This window comes from Phymastichus coffea, unplaced genomic scaffold (assembly GCF_024137745.1).
Source record: "Phymastichus coffea isolate CEN01 unplaced genomic scaffold, Cenicafe_Pcof_1.1 PCOF00038, whole genome shotgun sequence".
NCBI classification, from domain to species: domain Eukaryota; kingdom Metazoa; phylum Arthropoda; class Insecta; order Hymenoptera; family Eulophidae; genus Phymastichus; species Phymastichus coffea.
In genome coordinates this window covers 1,507,302-1,525,913 of record NW_026706849.1, presented here as the reverse complement: position 1 = coordinate 1,525,913, position 18,612 = coordinate 1,507,302, and the positions used below count along the sequence as shown (strand labels likewise).

General features: G+C 43.4%; 2 protein-coding genes across 6 annotated transcripts in view; one reads left to right on the top strand and one right to left on the bottom strand.

Annotated features, from left to right (window-relative positions):
* Positions 1-18,612, top strand: part of LOC131663688 (CD151 antigen-like) — a 178,852-nt gene that overhangs the window by 98,673 nt on the left and 61,567 nt on the right. For all 4 annotated transcript variants that reach the window (XM_058934224.1, XM_058934223.1, XM_058934221.1 and 1 more), the window contains one exon: positions 13,884-14,101. In XM_058934224.1, the coding sequence (XP_058790207.1) occupies positions 13,982-14,101 (120 nt within the window). In that variant the 5' untranslated portion in view covers positions 13,884-13,981. The remainder of the gene's footprint in view (positions 1-13,883; positions 14,102-18,612) is intronic.
* On the bottom strand, positions 281-3,792 carry LOC131663686 (UDP-glucosyltransferase 2-like). 2 transcript variants are annotated; one of them, XM_058934220.1, is made up of 7 exons: positions 3,120-3,792; positions 2,939-3,042; positions 1,862-2,046; positions 1,353-1,775; positions 1,036-1,267; positions 686-911; positions 281-617 (listed from the first exon to the last, which is right to left on the bottom strand). In XM_058934220.1, exons 3-7 carry the CDS (start codon positions 2,039-2,041, stop codon positions 320-322), a joined length of 1,359 nt encoding a protein of 452 aa, XP_058790203.1. In that variant the 5' UTR covers positions 2,042-2,046; positions 2,939-3,042; positions 3,120-3,792; the 3' UTR covers positions 281-319. The 2 variants fall into 2 exon arrangements, with proteins under 2 accessions (XP_058790203.1, XP_058790202.1); XM_058934219.1 differs by lacking the exons at positions 2,939-3,042; positions 3,120-3,792 and having other exon boundaries at positions 1,862-2,873.

Sequence of the window (18,612 nt, the reverse complement as noted above, 5' to 3'; positions counted from 1 at the left end):
CTTTTATTCAACGTTTACATTTGATCTTTGCTTTCACTTCTCATTGCTGCAGTTTGCGAGATTCAAGTTTATTTCAGCGAAACTTGTAAATGAGCAAACTTCTTAAAATAATAAAATGGTTTTTTATAAGTTCGATAAATAAATTAACGCGACTTATTTCACCAAATATTTGATAAATATTACGTTTGGTTAATGTTGACTAGTATTGCTATATCAGGTAACTGGTTTTTATTATTTTGAATACTAGGAAGACGGTAATTGAACAAAAAAATTTACGTTATGATATAATTTGGCTATTTTATTTACTCAGTAATTGACATTATTCGGTTTTTTTAGTTAGAATTTTCTTAGTTTTAGCTGTTGAAATAAATTTATTTTTAAATATGTTAATTAGGAACTTAACGCACATAATCAACATAGATAGAATACTGATGGTAACGATTAATAAAAATCCATAAATATCAAGTTGGGATAATTGAATGAATGAAAGCTCAAGAGCTGGAGATCTCAGTACTTTATCTCCGTTTCGAATAATATACTCTATCCAATATATTGCAGTTTCCATAGGACTCATAGGTTGATCTCGAAATAACTTGGAATAGTACTTTACTTTGTCCCTATTATTAAAAATCACATTAACAACCAATGTTACTTTTTACAAAATTTCTAATAAATAACTACTCACTTATAAATAGAATTATGAATTAGTGCATCAATAGCCGAGCCCAAGGTTTTCTTGGATATCTGTTCGCGGTCAATTTTTAACATAGTCTGTTTTGCTACAAATACTTCTACATTCCGAAATTGATCACCAAAAAGTGGAATTCCTATCATCGGAATACCAAAATAAAGAGCCTCTTGCACTCCACCAAGTCCACCATGAGTGATAAATATTTTTGTATTCGGATGAGCTAAAAATAATGGATATGTCGAGTAAAACGATCTATTATAATTCTAATAATAGGCCTGGGAAAATACAGCAGTAATCCAATCAATTAAATGTAGTACCGAAAATACATTCAACGGCGAACTCACCAAGAATTGCTTGTTGAGGAATCCATGACAAGGTCTTAACATTTGAAGGCAAAGCTTTAGGCAAATTTGTGTCATTTGCAATTTTCATTAAAACTCTAATCGGTGCGATTTTTGTAAAACAAGCATAAAAGTCTTTCACTTGGTTTTGTGGAAAACTTTCTATCAATACCATTGATCCAAATGAGAAATATATAACTCCGTGAACGCTTTCATCCATCCACTTTTTAAGATTCTTCGGATATCAAGATTAAACTTTGAGTATTTATTTTTCTGAATAATCAACACTAGATTTCTATTTGATAACAAAAATCACTTACTGCTGATAAAATTTGATCTTCCGCATTGATATGAATGCCTGCTACTTGAACTAAAGCAGGCGTTGTTGGCTTAATTCCCGATAATACAAAATTACTATTTACCAAAGTTAAAGCTACATTTTTTTCTATCTCTCGAATATTAGGAATATCAGGGCTCAAGTATTTGCGCATAGATTCCGTTTGACTTATTTCTGTGACTTTGTGAAATTTTTTCATTTCAATGTAATTCAAAAAGACATTTTTCAATCGTTCGTAAAAATTCATTTGACCAGCACCAATATGTAAGGCATTAGGAACGTAAGCTAAGTTGTCGTCATTTCCAATAAAATAACTAACCCACGGATATTCTATTGCAGATGATATGGCTATTACAGGCACTTTAAAAACATATCCAAGTCCCATGTAACAATGAGCACCAAATGCCTGAAAATAAAAATAAGCAATTATAAAAAGTATCATTTTATTTTCGTAGATTATTTAAATACATATAAAATGTTGTACAAAATTACCTCAGTAATAACAAGATCGTAAGGGGGATCTTCAGGTGGATTCTTTATCAATTTTTGCATTTCCTCAAAACCCATAAAATGGCATAAACGATTGCCGTACTCTTCAGCAATAAAACGAGTATCGTCATCTTTTGTTTGAAGTATGAAATTTAATGTAAAATTATTCACCAACGTTTCCATTGTCCCTTCCAAGTTTATAATATCAATGTAGTTTTTCAAAGGCTTTTTTTGTGGAAAATGCGATATAACATCAACCTGATGGCCACGCTTTGCTAGACCTTTCATCACTGCCTCAATTACTATGAAATGGCTTTTAGCATTAAGTGGAAATACACCTAATATTCTATATGAATGGACTAGGGAGACTAAAGAAAATATAAACAAAAACAGCAAAGTTTTCTTTCGTTCGCTCGTCATTTTCATTAAATTAATCAAAACACTACGATAGATAGTATTTAATGTTATTTGCGAAGAACATTGATAGAGTAGTTTAGTAGAGTACGATGTTAGCTGTGTGATTCACAATAGACTACTGATATAAGTAACTCGACTGGGGAGATGATTGAGCTTGATAAGCTGACGTAGGTTACGTCAATAGATAAACGTAAAAGTTATCTGGGTGATTATCATTAATAAACTATATACGTAAAGCATCACGTGAAACTTCTGGCATTGTGTCATCATTGGCATTGATACACAATGGCTTTTCTAGAATTTTCGTAATATTGAGGCGTACGAGGCAAGGAGTAGTGTTTTCGTAGAAAATATTTATGTTGTGCAATAAATTGCTTTTAAAGAGTTTAATATTTTTGGCTTCTTTCATTTCTAGGGATATTTTTTTCTAAATGCATAATTTAATTTCGACAATTCACGATTATATCGTATTATCGCGATAACTAAAAATATAGAAATTATTTAGTGAATTATTAATTTGCGTAAAATTCCAAAAAAATATTTACTCCCGTTCTTATTAAAAAGATACATCTTTAAATGTTTAAATTTGAAAAATAACTATTCCGAACGATATTATTGCCATTTTATTATAAATCATAGTTATTGTCTATAATATATATTTACTTGTTGGTGAAGTTGTCGAATTCCAAGAATGTATTATTTACTATTATTTATATTGAAATTTCTCCACACTATTCTCCACACTATTATTTATATTGAAATTTCTCCTGTGATAGTATACATCTTATAAACACATGTCATCTAACAATGTAAGTTCTTATTCATTTCAACAGTGATTACTTACCGTTCCTTATTTATTTCTTGTAGTTATAACTTCACTAAAATGCGATTTATTATCCAACCAAGCATTATACATTTGTACATTGTGCAAATATTACTTTTGAACATAATAGCCGTAGGTAAGCAGCAAAGGTGCGACTTTGAGGTTAGAGTTTGAAAAAATTCTTGACATGTGTATAATTTTTGCATTGACTCAAATAAATTACACGTATTTACAGATAAATTATACGAACAAAATTGCAATGTTCTGTATATATTATAAAAAACAATATTACTTTTTAAATCTTATGTCTATCCTAAAAACATTGACTTTTCTAGTTACTTTTGTTAGAAACACACACACACTTTATACGAAATTATTAGAATAAAGTTTGAATTAATCTAAAAATCCTAAAAAATGTGAAAATACGATGTAGCAGTTGAAAGCATTTTTCGATGCAACTCTACATATAAAGTTCCGAAAAGAAATGTAGCGAAGTATGTGCGGACGAAAAGAGAGCGTTGAGCGTGCGATGTGTCCCTCGGGTAAGCTCGCACGTCCTCGTTAACGTTGACACTGTTCGCGGGCATGAATTTATGCGCTTTGCCCGCCGCGTCGGAGCTTGCGTTAATCCAGCACCTCGCCGCCGCTGGCCACTTAATCACTCGGCCGATTTGCGTTTTGAGCGCCGCGCGACTGCTCCAGTTTCGGCCTTGTCACGCGCATGGCCGTACTGGTAAACGTCAAATATCGCGATGATTGAAAAGACGTACTTTTTGCGTTTGTACGGAGAGAAGGCAAAAAGTGTTCCATTAATCTCAAGACCCGCCTCTTAAATTTCTACCAAGATTCACTCAATTTTTATCGTTTATTTTTTCTTTTTTGTTTTTCACTCTTCTGGCTTCTACGAAAATCGCAAGATAGCAGCTAATATTGGTGTTGCCGGGAAATTCGATCGTAAAATATTCTCCATTAACTATATATATATATATATATATATATATATATATATATATATATATATATCACACGCGTAAAAGTGCAATTCAAAAAATAAGTCTGAAAAAGCTATATTATTAATAAATTTTTCATACTAGAAATAAAAATAAAATGTATATTTCATCATAATGAATACTTGAAAATAAAATAGGTAACCCGTCGCGAGAAATACAAAGCTGATGTAAGTTAAAATTGATTACAGAACGACTATGCAAAGGCAATGCAGTTATTTGCTTTGATGTGTTTCGTACAGCAAGTATTCTCTGAAAAGCACGTTACAACGTACTTCAGCGCACAAACTGTTATACATATAGACTCGTGGAATTCTCGCTCAAAGACAAAACACATCAAGTCTGCGTATGAAGCCGAAGAAAAGCCATTGCGAAAATGACTCTGTGGCTGCGCGGCGGCCGTGTGATTCGCTTTGACGTCAAAGCCACGAGCGAGAGCAGGCGATGCAGAAAAATCGGAATTTCGCGATAAGACGCGTGTTTATGCACAGAGTTACCGAGCGGTCGACGGCAGCAGCGCGTGGAAATGACAAACCACTTGTCTCGCGCAGCGGAGATAGCGCCTAGAAAATTGGTCGCAAAGACAGGCGGCGAGAAACAAAAGAAGCTGTTGCAACAATGCGAGGCTGCGTCGACTGGCAAAGGCAGATAAACGGGCGCGCGCGCTCATACAAAGTGAATCCGTGACTTTGCGCGCGCGGGAGAGCGGGAGAAGCGAGCTCGGCCTCGGACAAGTGACGCGTCTTTGTTGTCAGCGCCCGGCCCGAATTTACGCCCTTGCAAAAAGGGCCGCGCGCCGGCGGAGTTTGCGCGCCGCTCCACGAAATCCTTGGAGTGTTTGAGCGCGCGACTCCGGTGCAAACTATTCGTCAGCTCCGTGCTCCCCCATCGCCGTTGATAATGATTACACGGACGAACGGATGCAAATTGAGCTTCACTATTGATTGCCCCATTCTAAGTTGCCGCCAAGCCAAATGCACAGCCGACAATCTATGCTCCACCGTTAAGTTTATATCTTGTCGGCACGGTTAAATTAGACGAGCCTCGTTTATTCAGCGCCGCCACTTCAGAATCGACTTCATGCGTTTCAGTAGAACAAGGCGTGCGCGGTCAGGCGCGCAGCAGAGTCGGCAGCTGTACGCGGATGACATCGCCAGGCAAGATAATGAACTGCGAGGAAGAAACGACGGTACCTCGTATCCGGCGCTGCGAGCTTGAAAGCCGAGCGAGCACCTAAACAGGAAATAGAAGTTGATGTAAACGCGAGTCAGCGCCAGCGCCCACCTCAAATTAGACCGGGCAAACGAAAGCTCGCCATGGGAAGAGAAGGTCCTCGACCGCGGCAAAAGACCGACTCGCGAGGTAAACAGAGATAAAAAAAAACAAGCAACGGAGACGAAAAAAAAGATAGAGCAAAAGAGCCTCGAGGCCATTACGCAACAATGGCGCGCAGTGTGCATATATACGAGGCAGGAACCGGGCAATAAGGGGGGAGCGAGAGAGAGAGAGAGAGAGAGAGAGAGAGAGAGAGAGAGAGAGAGAGAGAGAACTGCCGCCGCAGCAAGGTTAATACGACTGGATGATTGGCTCGATTGGCAAATTGGCCTAGGACATTGGATAAATGAGGATATGGCCCTCGCTCGCGCTATGCACTGGGAACTCTAGTGCAGCTAACACGTACACACAGACCGCCGTACGACTGCAAATTGATACGATTGCCTTGGTCATTACAACCTTCTGTATACCTATCACTTTTTTACCCTCAACAATTACTCACTTATCCGCGTTGCAAAATTTCACCGATACTTTTTCGCTCTTCGGTGGTGAGTGCAGGTTTCCACTGCCGGTGACGCCACGTCGCTTCAGTTCTTTGGCGAAATAATTGCTTCGTTAATTAGCGACGAAACCTAGTACGCTTGTGCTTGCTTACTTTTCCTATGCAAAAGACACTTGAACATTTTGTTCTGTTTTCACTAGAATTGTCTCTGCTTTTATTTTCATATTCCGTTCGCGCTGGTCGCTTTAATGAAACATTTTTTTTGCGAATTCTTTCTGCAATTGTTGAACAGTTTATTCAGTTCCGAAATTACGTTTTACCGAAGCTTCCGCTCGGCGAAAATCAACTTTTTTTCACAATCAAGCTGTAACAATTATTTCGTTCGCGCGTACGTATATTCAAAGTTCTCGCGCGAATATCTGCTGGTCGAGAAGAGAAAATTTCCATCGAGAAATACAGATTCAATCGTTATCGACGGGCAACTGTAAACTTTGACCGATGAAAAGCTAGTTACTCAAAGACTCGTGCAACACCGTACAAAATAATAAGCGTTTAAAATTCATTCAATCAGATAACATTTCCACATTACATAACTTGTACAAGCAAACTATAAAAAGCCAAAAAAAAAACATAAAAAAGAAAAACGACGTCGATGCAAACGAAATTTGTGTAAAGCAGGGAGCATTAGAAGCGCGGGTGCATCCATTTGAACGTAAAACGGGATCGATTGCACATAATCTCGCGGAGTAGCGAGCGAGTCAAAAGATCGTTCACGGAATGCACCTACACAGCCAGAATGTAAAGCTGGCTACTATAGGTATACCGATGCACTGCACACAAACGCTAGCGGAGAAGCGTTATTAATGGCTTGCCTCGTGCCTGAAAATCCATGACTGCAGCGGCAGTAGCGTAATGATTCCGTAAGTTCTCTCTCTGCTGATTTGTCAGTCTCGCGATTGGCATCGTTTGCACCCGCCCGTTTATCCCGCGTGCCTCACCTCGTTATCGACTCCCGCGATGTTTTTGTCCGTCTATCGAAAGTATCCCTCTTGTTTTTCTTCTGGCCACGACGAATTGCCGCGTCACTTTTCACTGTTATTTTTAGCCCTCTATTGGCTTGCCTTTATTTCATAGAATTCGCTCGAAGCAACACGGGCTATTAATTTATCGCCGAAGAAAAGCCTCCGCGGTGCGCGCTGCGAGCCACGAGGCAAGACTATTTGTCCTTTGCGTTTCTGCCACTTCGATTGGCATTTCTTTGTCCTCCGTTTCACGACAATCGGAGAAGAAGAAACGAATCGGTTAACGACGCCATTGGATAAGCGAAACGTCTCTCGCCTTTTCCAAGTTCGTTGGCTCTTTGTCGTAACGAGCTTACGTCTTGGTAATTGCGGCACGCGAGCATCTTTAAGTAAAGCAAGAGGAACCTATTCAGACTCACAGCTAACACACGAAGAACGTAAGAAAGTAGCAGAACAGCTTAATCCGTTGACTGCTTCGAAATTAATGATGTTTTTCCGGTTGTTTTCTCTCGCCCGTAATCGCATTTATCTTGAGAGCATTATTTCGCTGCATTTTCTCTCACTCTCCTTCTCGCATATTTCATCAATTAATGAGACTCCGTTGGCTTTCTAATGGCTCGTAAGAAGCACAAAAATACTTTGTTTTCTCGCTTACGAACGATTCTGCGGGGTGTGTAGTGTCCGGGGGCAAAGAATATCTCGGCAAAGCTCCTCGAAATCGTGGCTTCAACGTGCTGCTCCATTTGACTTGTGCCCTTTCGATTCACGACGGTGATGGCGCACGTTTCCGAGAGGTCAGCAGATCGACGCGCGGATATAAGCTCAATTTGCACGAGGGTCCTGCGTACTGTCCCTGTTTCTCTAACTTTTTTGCGATGCACGAGCCGAACTTGATATATTTCATCGCGCTAGCTTTATCTCGTATTTTCCTTTTTTCTTTTCTTTTCTTTTCTTTTCTTTGTACCCTAGCCACATCGAGTGCTAAATAATTCTCATTTATGACGTTCGGTTTCATTGTTTGGCAAACTAATATGGTACAACTGAAAATTTATGGCTTAGCCGTTTCGAATGATCTTTTTGTGAGCGTTGCATCAACGATATGCTCTTTTCAGATGGGCCGACCGTTACGCCGCTTTCGGCACAGTCATTATTCATTAATGACCCGTCCTTTAAAATTGATAAATTTCGCATTCGCTGCAACGAGCGTACAAGCTCGCATCACTGCGTTTATCAATTAGTATTGCCAAAGAAGTATATCGACCATTAAAGCAGACGCATTCATAATTAAAAAGCGCAAAACGAGCGCACGAATAACAGCGTAATTGCAGAAAATGTCGACTTAACAACGAGCGAAAAGCCTGTACGCACGCGCGACTCAACGACCCGTGATTTTTGAAGGTACAAGCCTGATCCGGTTAGGCTTAATGACACTCATTAAGCTCGTTTACAATTCCGTCTGACGCGGAAGTGAAACAAAATAAAAGGGGGAAAAAATGATTTCCTCCTCTCGGTGCGAACGGTCTCTGGTCTGCCCTCCGCGTGCGACGTAGTAGTACGAGAAAGAGTGAGACGAAGAGCTGCGCGCGCTTTTGTATGCAGAGCAAACAGACTCGCGTAGACACGTGCCGCTGCTGCTGCTGCTACTGCACGACGACGACGACGACGACGACGACGACGTCTCGTCTAGTTGAAAAGGCCCCGGCTATTCAAATTAGAGCGCGCAAATAAGCGAGGACCACTCGTCCGCACAGGCGAGCCAGGCGGAGCGTGTATACCTGGTTTCCTTGTCGCTATTCGCTCGCTTTCGCTCTTGCAACATTTAACCTCTCTCCGCGCGAGGCCGGCGGCGGCGAAGGCGGCAGCAGCACACGCCGTCCAAATATTTGGCCGTGCTTGGCACACGCCTCTCCTCGCTTCTCGCGGGCGCACGTCCGCGGCGAATCAATTTTCGTTCTTTGGGCGTCTCGCTTCACTGAAGAGCAGTCGAGGCAAGGCGCCAAATTCGGCGCTACCCTGTACACCTCGCCAGGCCGCAGCTTCGTCGAGTTGTCGTTGCGAGCTTATCCGCCCGGCGAGTTTTTAAATCTGGCGCACGGCGGAAACGATGCGCTGCCGATTGCCGTCCAACTTGACTCTCGTCGCGGCGGGCGCGCCTGGAGTAACCGTCCCCTCCTCGCCGCTATCGTCGAACGAAATTATTCATCGGCAAAGATAAGGTCTTTTAATTAATTCGCTTGGCGCGCGGGTTATACATCCTCCCCCTCGGAGCGCGTCACTTATCATCGGCTTCGAACCATTACCTCTCATTGGCCATTATTCTAATTTCACTTTCGCAGGCGCGCGCGCGCGCGCGCGATATCGCACCCGCCGTTTCTTGCTTTCTTTGCGAGCATAATAAATTTCAGCTATGCTCGTTTTAGCTCCCTCGCTCCCTCCCTCTCGTGCTTTTGTTTACGCGCACGCGAAGATACCGCGTTTATCTTATCTCTCGTCCTTAATTTTCATCTCTTTTACCTGAGCTTTTGTGTAGTTTTCATTATGCTTTTTCATCGTCGCCACTCCCCTTTTTACTTCGCCATCCGCTTTCTCTCCAGTTTCTCTTTCTTCGTTTCACGCGCGAGATGTGTTAATACAAAAATTAACGAACTTGTAAATGGTTTTCCGTTAATTGGACGAAATTGTTAATCATAATCTGGAGAAACACGACGAAACTTCAACTTGATTTGCTTGACTGTCGCGCAGGTAAATTTGAAAAGGAGAGAGCATACGAATTCGAGTTTTAGCATAACAAAACTCGAAGATGGCACCAGCGGAGGGCACAGCGTAATTCTCAATACAGATCTCGCGAGCGAGAAACTTGGCTTTCATTCCTTTATGAGCCGTGCACGGGCGGTATGTCGCGTTACTTACCGTCATTTCCTCGTTACATGCTTGCGCGACTTCCTTTGCCTTATGGCAGTAAGCAGCGTGAACTCAAGACTGCAGGTACACGCAGGATTCACTATGTTTACTCGACGACGTCGCATAGTCGTGTCAATCAGCAGCAGGGCTTTTCGATAATAGATATTTGCGCCGACTGCCTAGGCAAAAGCAAGACTTCGTGATTTGACTATGATTTTCCTCGAGGTTTTTGCGCTCTGCTCTCCAACTCCCACCGCGAAACGAAACTTTTCCGCAGTGAAGGAGGGGGGGAGGATAGGAAAATCCATGTTTGTCTTCCACCTCTTATTCACTCTTGCACTTTCGAGCGTTTGTTCTCGCGCGCACGAGCTTGCAGTCGTTCTTGCGGCTAATGTCGACGGATATTGAATTCACTGATGGCGTCGAGCTTGGGATGAAACATTTTCTCAAAACACCGAGATAACGCACCTTCTACTTCAGCATCCCATTTGAACTTCTTGCGCGGAGAGAGAGAGAGAGAGAGAGAGAGAGAGAGAGAGAGAGAGAGAGATTTAGTAGCCAAAAGTCCAGCGCCAGAGTGTACGCGAGTACACTCCAATCTTTATCGCGCCAACTCGACTGCTCGCGCTAAAACTACTTGATTCACTGCATTTAAAATGTTTCCTAGCGTCTTTTGGAATTTCGAACTATTTTATGCTGTCCTACTTTTCAATGTTCAACGTGTACAAGTTAGAAACTTTCGAAATTTATTTTCATATTTCTGATATGGACGTATTTGCAACATAGGTCAATTTCAAATGCATTAAAGAATGATACTAACATTACCATTGAAGAAAGAATTACTTTAAGAAACACTGTTGTTATGAGCATTATTCTTTTTTAGAAAAAGAATGTTTCATTTTTGCGTTGATTGATGCGTATAATTAATTTACAAGACAAATTAAAAACAAATAACTTTTTCTCAATCACGGCAAAACCTTAAAATCCTATGTGTTTAAATTTAAACGTTTTAAATGTGTAATTGTGACGTCACCCATAAGAAATACATTATCGCTGAATTTAAACGTTTAAATTTAAACACATGGGTTTACCGTGAATTAGCATTTCTTTGAGACATTATTTTTTCAAAAATTCCTACTTCAATAAAGTAATTATTTTTCCTCGTTATATTATACTAAATATTAGGTTATATAGTAAAGATCGGAAACATCTAAGATTGAATTTAAATAAGTCGAATCAGAAAAGAAAGAAAAATAATTATTCGCGGCGTTGGTCTCGTTGGTGAGATAAAATAAAATCGAGTAAGCGATTTGCATATATAAAATCGCAATAATTGAATAGCCGAGTGCACGCACTTACATTAAATCGGGGCGAGCTCTCGCATTCAAATAATGATAAAAAAATTGAAAGAAAGCAAGCGAGAGCGAAGAGTTTCACACGGTCGTAAAAGCCAACGTCGACGGACGGCCCATCGTGCCGGTACGCACGCCCAACGAACGTGTGCCTGTGAAAAAAAACAAGACGAGGAAGCGAAAGGAACGGAGCGCCCCACGCTCTGCTCATTTGTTTACGCGCGCGAAATAAGCGGTTGGAGAAGGGGGAGTGGAAGGGGGACGCCTCCGCATGCATTATAAAGTATCTCGCGCGCGCGGTACGCGTGGCCAGCGTCACCTACGCGCGCCACGCGACCGCTTGCCTTTATTGCATTACGTGTACGTGCGCGTTGCGCGCGCGCGCGCGCGCGTGGTGCGCATGATATTCACACCCACGCTTCAGTCGCACCCTTCTCCTATCGGCCATCATCTTTTTCTTCGGTTTCACTTCCTTTGTGCTTTCTCGCTTCTTATACGATTCTCGCGCGCGACCCCACCTTTGTCTTTGACTTTTATGACTTTGCCCTTCGTTCGCCTTCTCCTTCCTTTACAAAGGAGAGATCCCTCTTTTGAGATATAACCTGCGCGTTCGCTTGAGAAGTTGCCGAGTTCCGATTTTCATCGACCATTATTTCTCTGTCGATATCGCGTATTTCGAAACTTATTGAGAAGGTAAATATGCTTTGTTTTCTCAAATATATCGACAAATTTGCCCGACGTGATCTCCGGGTGACATTTTTAATTTTTCAAACGAACTAGTCTATTCACGTAACAGAAAATTAGTTTTACATACTAATGCAAACGTCTCTCTGCAATCCAGACATCCGCAAGCAATTATCAAGTGTAATAGGTCATTTAATTATCTTGATGGGCTGATGTACGCGTTGAATATTAAGTAGAACACGCATCCCTCTGTTCTAAAAGACTTAATGAACCTTAAAGAGGTCGAAAGGAATCGAAATTAAATTCGTCGCGTAAGCTTAATTAACCCTGCGGCTAACCGTAATTGAACAATTGTCCATTTCTTACCATCCAAGCCGTAAGAATTGCGATTTGATTTTATTCGCAAGTGCAGTCGACGCACTGGGTATGTCGTGCCGAAAAATTCTCATGGAAAAATGCTCTTTATTTACGACGACAATGGATTTCCCATAAATTCCAGCAGGCAGAGCAACGTGACCGAAAGAGGCGAAAAGTTAAGTGTGTATCGCCGGGGGCACAGTGTGGTAGTGGAATGATTAAAAGCGAGGGTAACAATAGATTTACGTCGAGGACGGCGGTCGCGCGCGAGATCCTCTCGCGGGGGCAGCGGCAGCAGCGCCTTGTGCAAGAGTGTTCCCGCGGGAATGTGCATTATTGGAGGGCTGCCAGCTACGTTGTACGTACACACAGGGAGCGCCACTTTCAGTCCTCTATACTACTTTCGTTTCACGCTCCGCTCGAGATTGTCTGCAAGGAGTCGCCGCTGTCGGGCCGCTATCCCCCTTTGTCGCTGCTGCGCGCCACACATTTCAATTTTCGACGCTCGTGTCGCTCGCGCGCGTACCGCCACTTTTCACGTGTGGCTTTGCTCTGCCGACGAAATGTTTTCTAATTTGATGGGTCACGCGTGGCGCGGCTAGCGTCGTGCAATCCCAAAGTGTAGCGCTTTTCATCGCTTGCAATTTTCACCAGGTACATTTTGCTCTTTTTTTATTTGTCGCTTTCGCGTTCTTCCAATGGCTACTTCAATTAATTAACAGTAATCACTCGGAAGACTGACGTTTAATGCTCTTGACGAAGGCTTTTTTTACGCGCAATCGGACCAGTCTCAAACGATATTGGTCGACCTACCAACATTGCGCAATTGAAGCTTTGAGATTTAATTTGAATCGCGTTGTTATTCGTGAAACCAATAACCAATGATATCTTCCGAAATTCATCAAAATCGTATCATTGAATTTCCAATGTACACTTGATTCGCGAAATACTCGTGTAATTATTGCGAACACACTTTGCCCCGAATGGCAAATATACATTGTAAAATAACTCAGCCGGCTCTCGCACTTTCTCACGTCGAGCGAGAGAGTTTACATTCTAATTTCTCAAAAATGCATCCCTGGTCGCGCAAGCTCGCCGTGCAGCGGCTGTACTCAGCTCTCGCCGGGGAGAGAGAGAGAGAGAGAGAGAGGGAAAGCTCTCGAAGGGACGCGTGAAAATCCGACGATTTATATGGTTTCCGCCTAAGCGGAAATCGTCTGGTCCGCTGCCAAGCACGAGGGAGGATGTAACGTTGACAAATTTATATCTCGCGTGTAGAGCTAAAGGGCATGCGCACTGTCAATCTAGTGGAGCTCGCCGCATTACGGCGCGGATTCGCTTGCGAATATACCTCCGCGGCGAGTTTTGGAACGAACGACGACGCGCGAGCCCTTGTCAGAAGCATGCTCAGAGGAGAATATTGCACTGTTAGCCCCCGGCGAGTGTGAAAATAATTGACCTCGCGCGGTGTGCCATCGACGCAAATCGACTGCTCTCGCAAATACACGTATTATATATACACGATGCAATTATCTTTCACGAGCAGTTGTGGCTCGTCAACTTGCGCGAGCGCGTATTTTTATAGTCGGTGTACGCGCGCGCGAAATAAACGGCGACGGCGCCGAGCGGCAAAATATGCCAAAAAGCACGAGAGACGTTCAAGTGATGTTGCTTGGTTGTTGCAGGACAATGATAAGGTGACGACGCGTCACGCCAGTAGCAGGAGGAAGTTAGGAAAGCAGCGCAAGCGGTGGGCAGCAGTTGGACAAGAAGACACGCGAAAATGGCTAAGGGCTCGGAGAGATTGCCCGGCACCAATACCCGCATACGCACCCGCGACGACGGCTGCTGCTCCGTCAATTTCCTCAAATACGTGCTGCACATCTACAACGTCGTGCTCTTTGTGAGTATTATTTTACCCTCTCGAGCGCAGTCTACGGTGTGAAGTGCGCTGAGAGCCGGAGAACGAGTGGCCCGCTTCGGCTCGAGGAGGCTCTACTTTAATGTTCGCTCTCTGCCGCCTCGAAATCGTGCGCATCGCCCATTCGACTGCTTGACTGACCCTTACCGCCGACCTTCGCGCGCTTTTAGCGTAATCAGCGTCCCATTAGGAAGTCACTCGATGCGATCAAGGGTCCTGCGAGAATCATCCGAATCGGGCAAAAATTCGCTCGTTCGCGAGCTCATTCTGCCCGCCGCGTTGGCATATCGAATCAAGGAAAATACTGATTCATGCATGTATTCCGAGCGCTCGCATTTGGAAATCAAACAATGCTCTCGCGCTACTGCTCGAGCGAGACTTTCTCCGCGCCGGAGAAAAAGCCCTCGGGAGACGCGGCGAGGAGGCGGAGGGAGGGAGGGAGGGAGAGAGGAAAAATAAAAGGAAAAAAGATAAATTGGCAATGAACGCGCGCGCTCTGGTAATGCGACGTTAATGAACGTCGCGGAAGCCGTTGGCGCGCGCGCAAGCTCGTTTGCATGCCGGCGCGATTCGATTATTCCTCGCTCGCGACACCAGCAACATCGGCTCCTCAAGGGGGCTTCCGCGGAAACTCCTCTCGCTTTGTACTGTTGCGATACGCCTAGCTCGTTTTCCTTTTTCTTTTTTTTTTCAACTGCTCCCGCTTGTGTGCCGTTTACCTTTTTCATTCGTCTCTTCTCGGGCTTTTCCGCATTTCCGCATTGCCCCGCGCCGCCGCGCAAAATTCTATCTTCTCTTGATCGTCCGAATGTGCTTTGATCGTCTTCGATGATTATTCGTTTTGGGCCAACTTGATATCAATTCTCGTTATATACTTTCATACATAACAACGATATATCTAACAGCGAGAAGAAAAAAATATGTCACGAGGAGCGTTGAACCCATCAGGTCTAATAAACAACAACCACTTGATTTATCATCGTCGGTTAATAAATAATTCAACGGTAAGCAGTCTCATCATCATTATTGCCTCAGCCGACAAAGTTTCGCAGAATTTTCAATGGAGGTGGCGCGAGGTCTTCGCTCGCAAATATTTGCCGGCTCCGTGAACACGGGGCGAGCGTGCAGCGTACATTCGTAATAAGCTCTCGCGCGCGCAAGTCGCCTTGCGATATTTCTCCTCGTTTCGCGTTGCACACTTTACGACCGAGGAATGAAGTCTTTATTAGCATTTTATACGACGTTGGAGAGGACGAGCTTTCCCTGGCGGGAGACATCTCAGGTCTTATAGGTGAATGTCACCTTGAAGACTTCCAACGATAAGATCGATGGAGATCGCAGCTAGCGCGGCATGCAGTTTTTACTACCGAAAAATCACGCAGTGTACTTTTTTATGTTATATATGAGGTTACGGCGATCGATTGATGCCGCTTACTTATACGCGTTTCGGCTTTATTCCACATGATTTCCAATTTTATCGGATATTCAGTGTGCCCCTTTTGTCTTCGGGAATGATAAGAGAAAAAAGAAACAACAAAAACTTAAGAGGCAGTGAAATATTTCAAAGTTTTGAAGCTCAAGGAAAAGAAATTCAGAGGCATTCTTGATAAATTCTTCAGCTTTTATCTTTTAAGTATTAGCAAAATAAGGAACGCCTTGAAAGTTCAAGAGAATGAAGGGCAAACTTTTTTCTTGCTTGCCTTGCAGAAAAACTTTTTTTGACGACTAAAAGTATTAATTTTTCGTTTTATTATACATTTTATTGAAATCAATGTTGTGAATAATGTTGAGCTAATTTTTTAATTATTCGTTATCTTCGTCAACTCAGTTTCCTTACACCGGAACAACGGTTAAATATCAACTTTTAGCCAACGGTAAACCACACATACTTTTAAACATTCGCTGACGTTGAAATCGGTCGGTCGACTCGATAAAAGGAGAAGGATTAAGAAAAAGAAAAATTGAGACGAGTGAATAAAAAGTGCTGCAACTACGCAAATGCGCCTGCGGCTGGAAGTTTGTACTTTATCTAATGAAATAATATTAAGAAAGAAACAAAGTAACGGAAGATCAGTTCAAGATAGAATACTTGTTAAATCGCAATAAGATTATAATTTGTCTGAGTTAATTTTACAGGCAAACAGTCGTTAGTACTACGATAAAGAATTTTTGTATCGATGCACCTTTAACAATGATACTACGGAAATCGAAATGCGCAGATTGTAAATTGCGTTTCGTCACACCCGGAGCAAATTCAATTGAACGTTAATATTCAGACATGAAGTGAATTTCAACGTTAGATCCAAAATCCAATGGCGATCAAGCAGATTCAACTCCGGCATTTTTATCTCGTATCGAATCACGGCCGCTTTAAACTCTGAAGCAGGCTACATTGTAAGCGCTCACCGTATGACTCGATGATTATATCCCACGAAGCGCAAAAAGCCTCCGTAACACGAGAACTTTGCAATTACCGAACCTCAGCTGCGAGGCTCTTTTGTTGTTTTTAATGATGCTTGGGGCGCCTCGGCAAAACGACGAAAGCGCCGCGCGCCTTGCCCAATTATGTGTCGGAGGAACCGCGAGTGAGAGCAGCTTTACAGGGAATTTTTATACGCGGCTCGACCTCCTCCTCGTCAATTATGATTCGAGCTTTGCAGAGAAACTTAATTAAAAGGGGCAACGAGAAGAAAAAGCAGCGATCCGCGCGTGCGAGAGAGAGAGAGAGAGAGAGAGAGAGAGTAAAATGACGCTAACGTGCGCATAGGGGGGCCGTAAATTCGCGTCTGTCGGACTCATTAAGCATCGGGTGTGTTGGCCGAGTAAGCTCTCTCTCGGCGGCGTCCAAGTTCGCCTCGTTGTGTATGCGTTTATATAGCTATACGCGACAGGTGACCTGCTTCTCATTTTTGCTGCTCTCTCCCTCTGTGCCGCGTAGGCGTGACTCTCTGTACCTTCTCCCGTCTTAAATTATCGCTTATTTGCTCTTTCCTCGCTTACGGATGCGAAGGGGTCAATTGGTTATCCATTATTAAAGCGGGGAGCGCACGCGATTATATTAAACTTGGATTTTTGGCGGAAGAAAGAGCTATTGTTTGTTCAATATATCGCCTTGGTGGCAAATAATAGCTCTGGAGATTTGTATTGTAAAAGTATTTTTTTCTTTTGTACGGCTCGAGACTCGACGGTGTATCGGTGAAATTTATAGGGTTAATTCCGATTAACATTGACACGCTATATTTATCGCGTTGCATTTGGATGCATTGTATGTGCTTGCTCGCAGCTTGCACGCTTTCAACGCTATTTTATGGCTCGGCTGTTGAAGTTACTCAGCATGGATGCAAAAGCGCCGAGCGAGCCTAATAATCGATTGGCGTTAATTGCATCGCGAGACGCGGCGGCGTCGGCTCCGTTTGTCCAACTTAGCGCTTGCAGTAAATCAAACAAAAGCGCGGCCCGACTCGGTTTGAATCTACAATCAATCGACCAACGTGATTCGCTTCGAGAGTAAGCTAAAATGGAGAGCCACGCAGGAAGGGGCAAATGCGCGGAATAGGTGGCGAGCCGAGTAATACACCGATCACGTAGCGCTATCGGGCGCCATCCCGCCAGTCACCCCCTCGGAAAAAGCTCGCAACCCGTTGCCCGAACGCGGAGGAAGCTTCCGTCAATACCGCGCGTCGATAATGCCAACAATGAAAGACTGCGCGACGGCGCGCGGGCGCTCGTATTATGTGGCCGCGCGCGGGGCCGCGAACAATGCCAAGGAACAATGGAGAGCGCGCGTTAATTTCGACGCTGCGGTGACGCGAGGCCGCGCGCACCGTCGCGCTGCCTGAAATTTCGTCGGCGGATCGCCCCGTCTTTCCTCGAGCCATCGCTCGCCCCGCTCGGTCGATCGAGCTCGCTGTGCGCCTTTTACGAGGCTGCTCCGACTATTTTTCGGCTTCCAAACCGACCTCGCGTACACCGCGTTCCTTCCTCGATATATAACTTGCATTTTCGGGATATCGAGGATATCGATCTCGCCAAATTACCGACGGACAATCGATTTCCGTCGGCAATTTTCGCTGACTGACGGCGAGTAACGCTCACAATATGATTGACTAGCCAAACTATTACTCATCAAGCGTCGTCGTGTAACGGTGAGACTTCATTTGAGGCATGTGCGCGCGCGCGCGCGCGCGCGTGTGGGCTGTCATTGAATTTAGGAGCGAACGAAAACTAGAAGGTTTTGGCTAGAAACATTTCAGAAAGATCACGTTTGTTGACGATAAATTGAAATTTCAGAGTACCGTCGAAAAGAACGGTCATTCGAAATTTGAGTGTGCCCATTCCAACGGTGGACGACGTAATTCCCGGACTAGTGTCGGAAACGTTCATACTCAATTACAGCCGAGTAGTATTTCGAATATATACATTCGTAAAAACATTTATGAAAAGCCAACGTCTGTGATAAAAAGAAAATGAATGTTTGAATTTTCAACAGGCAG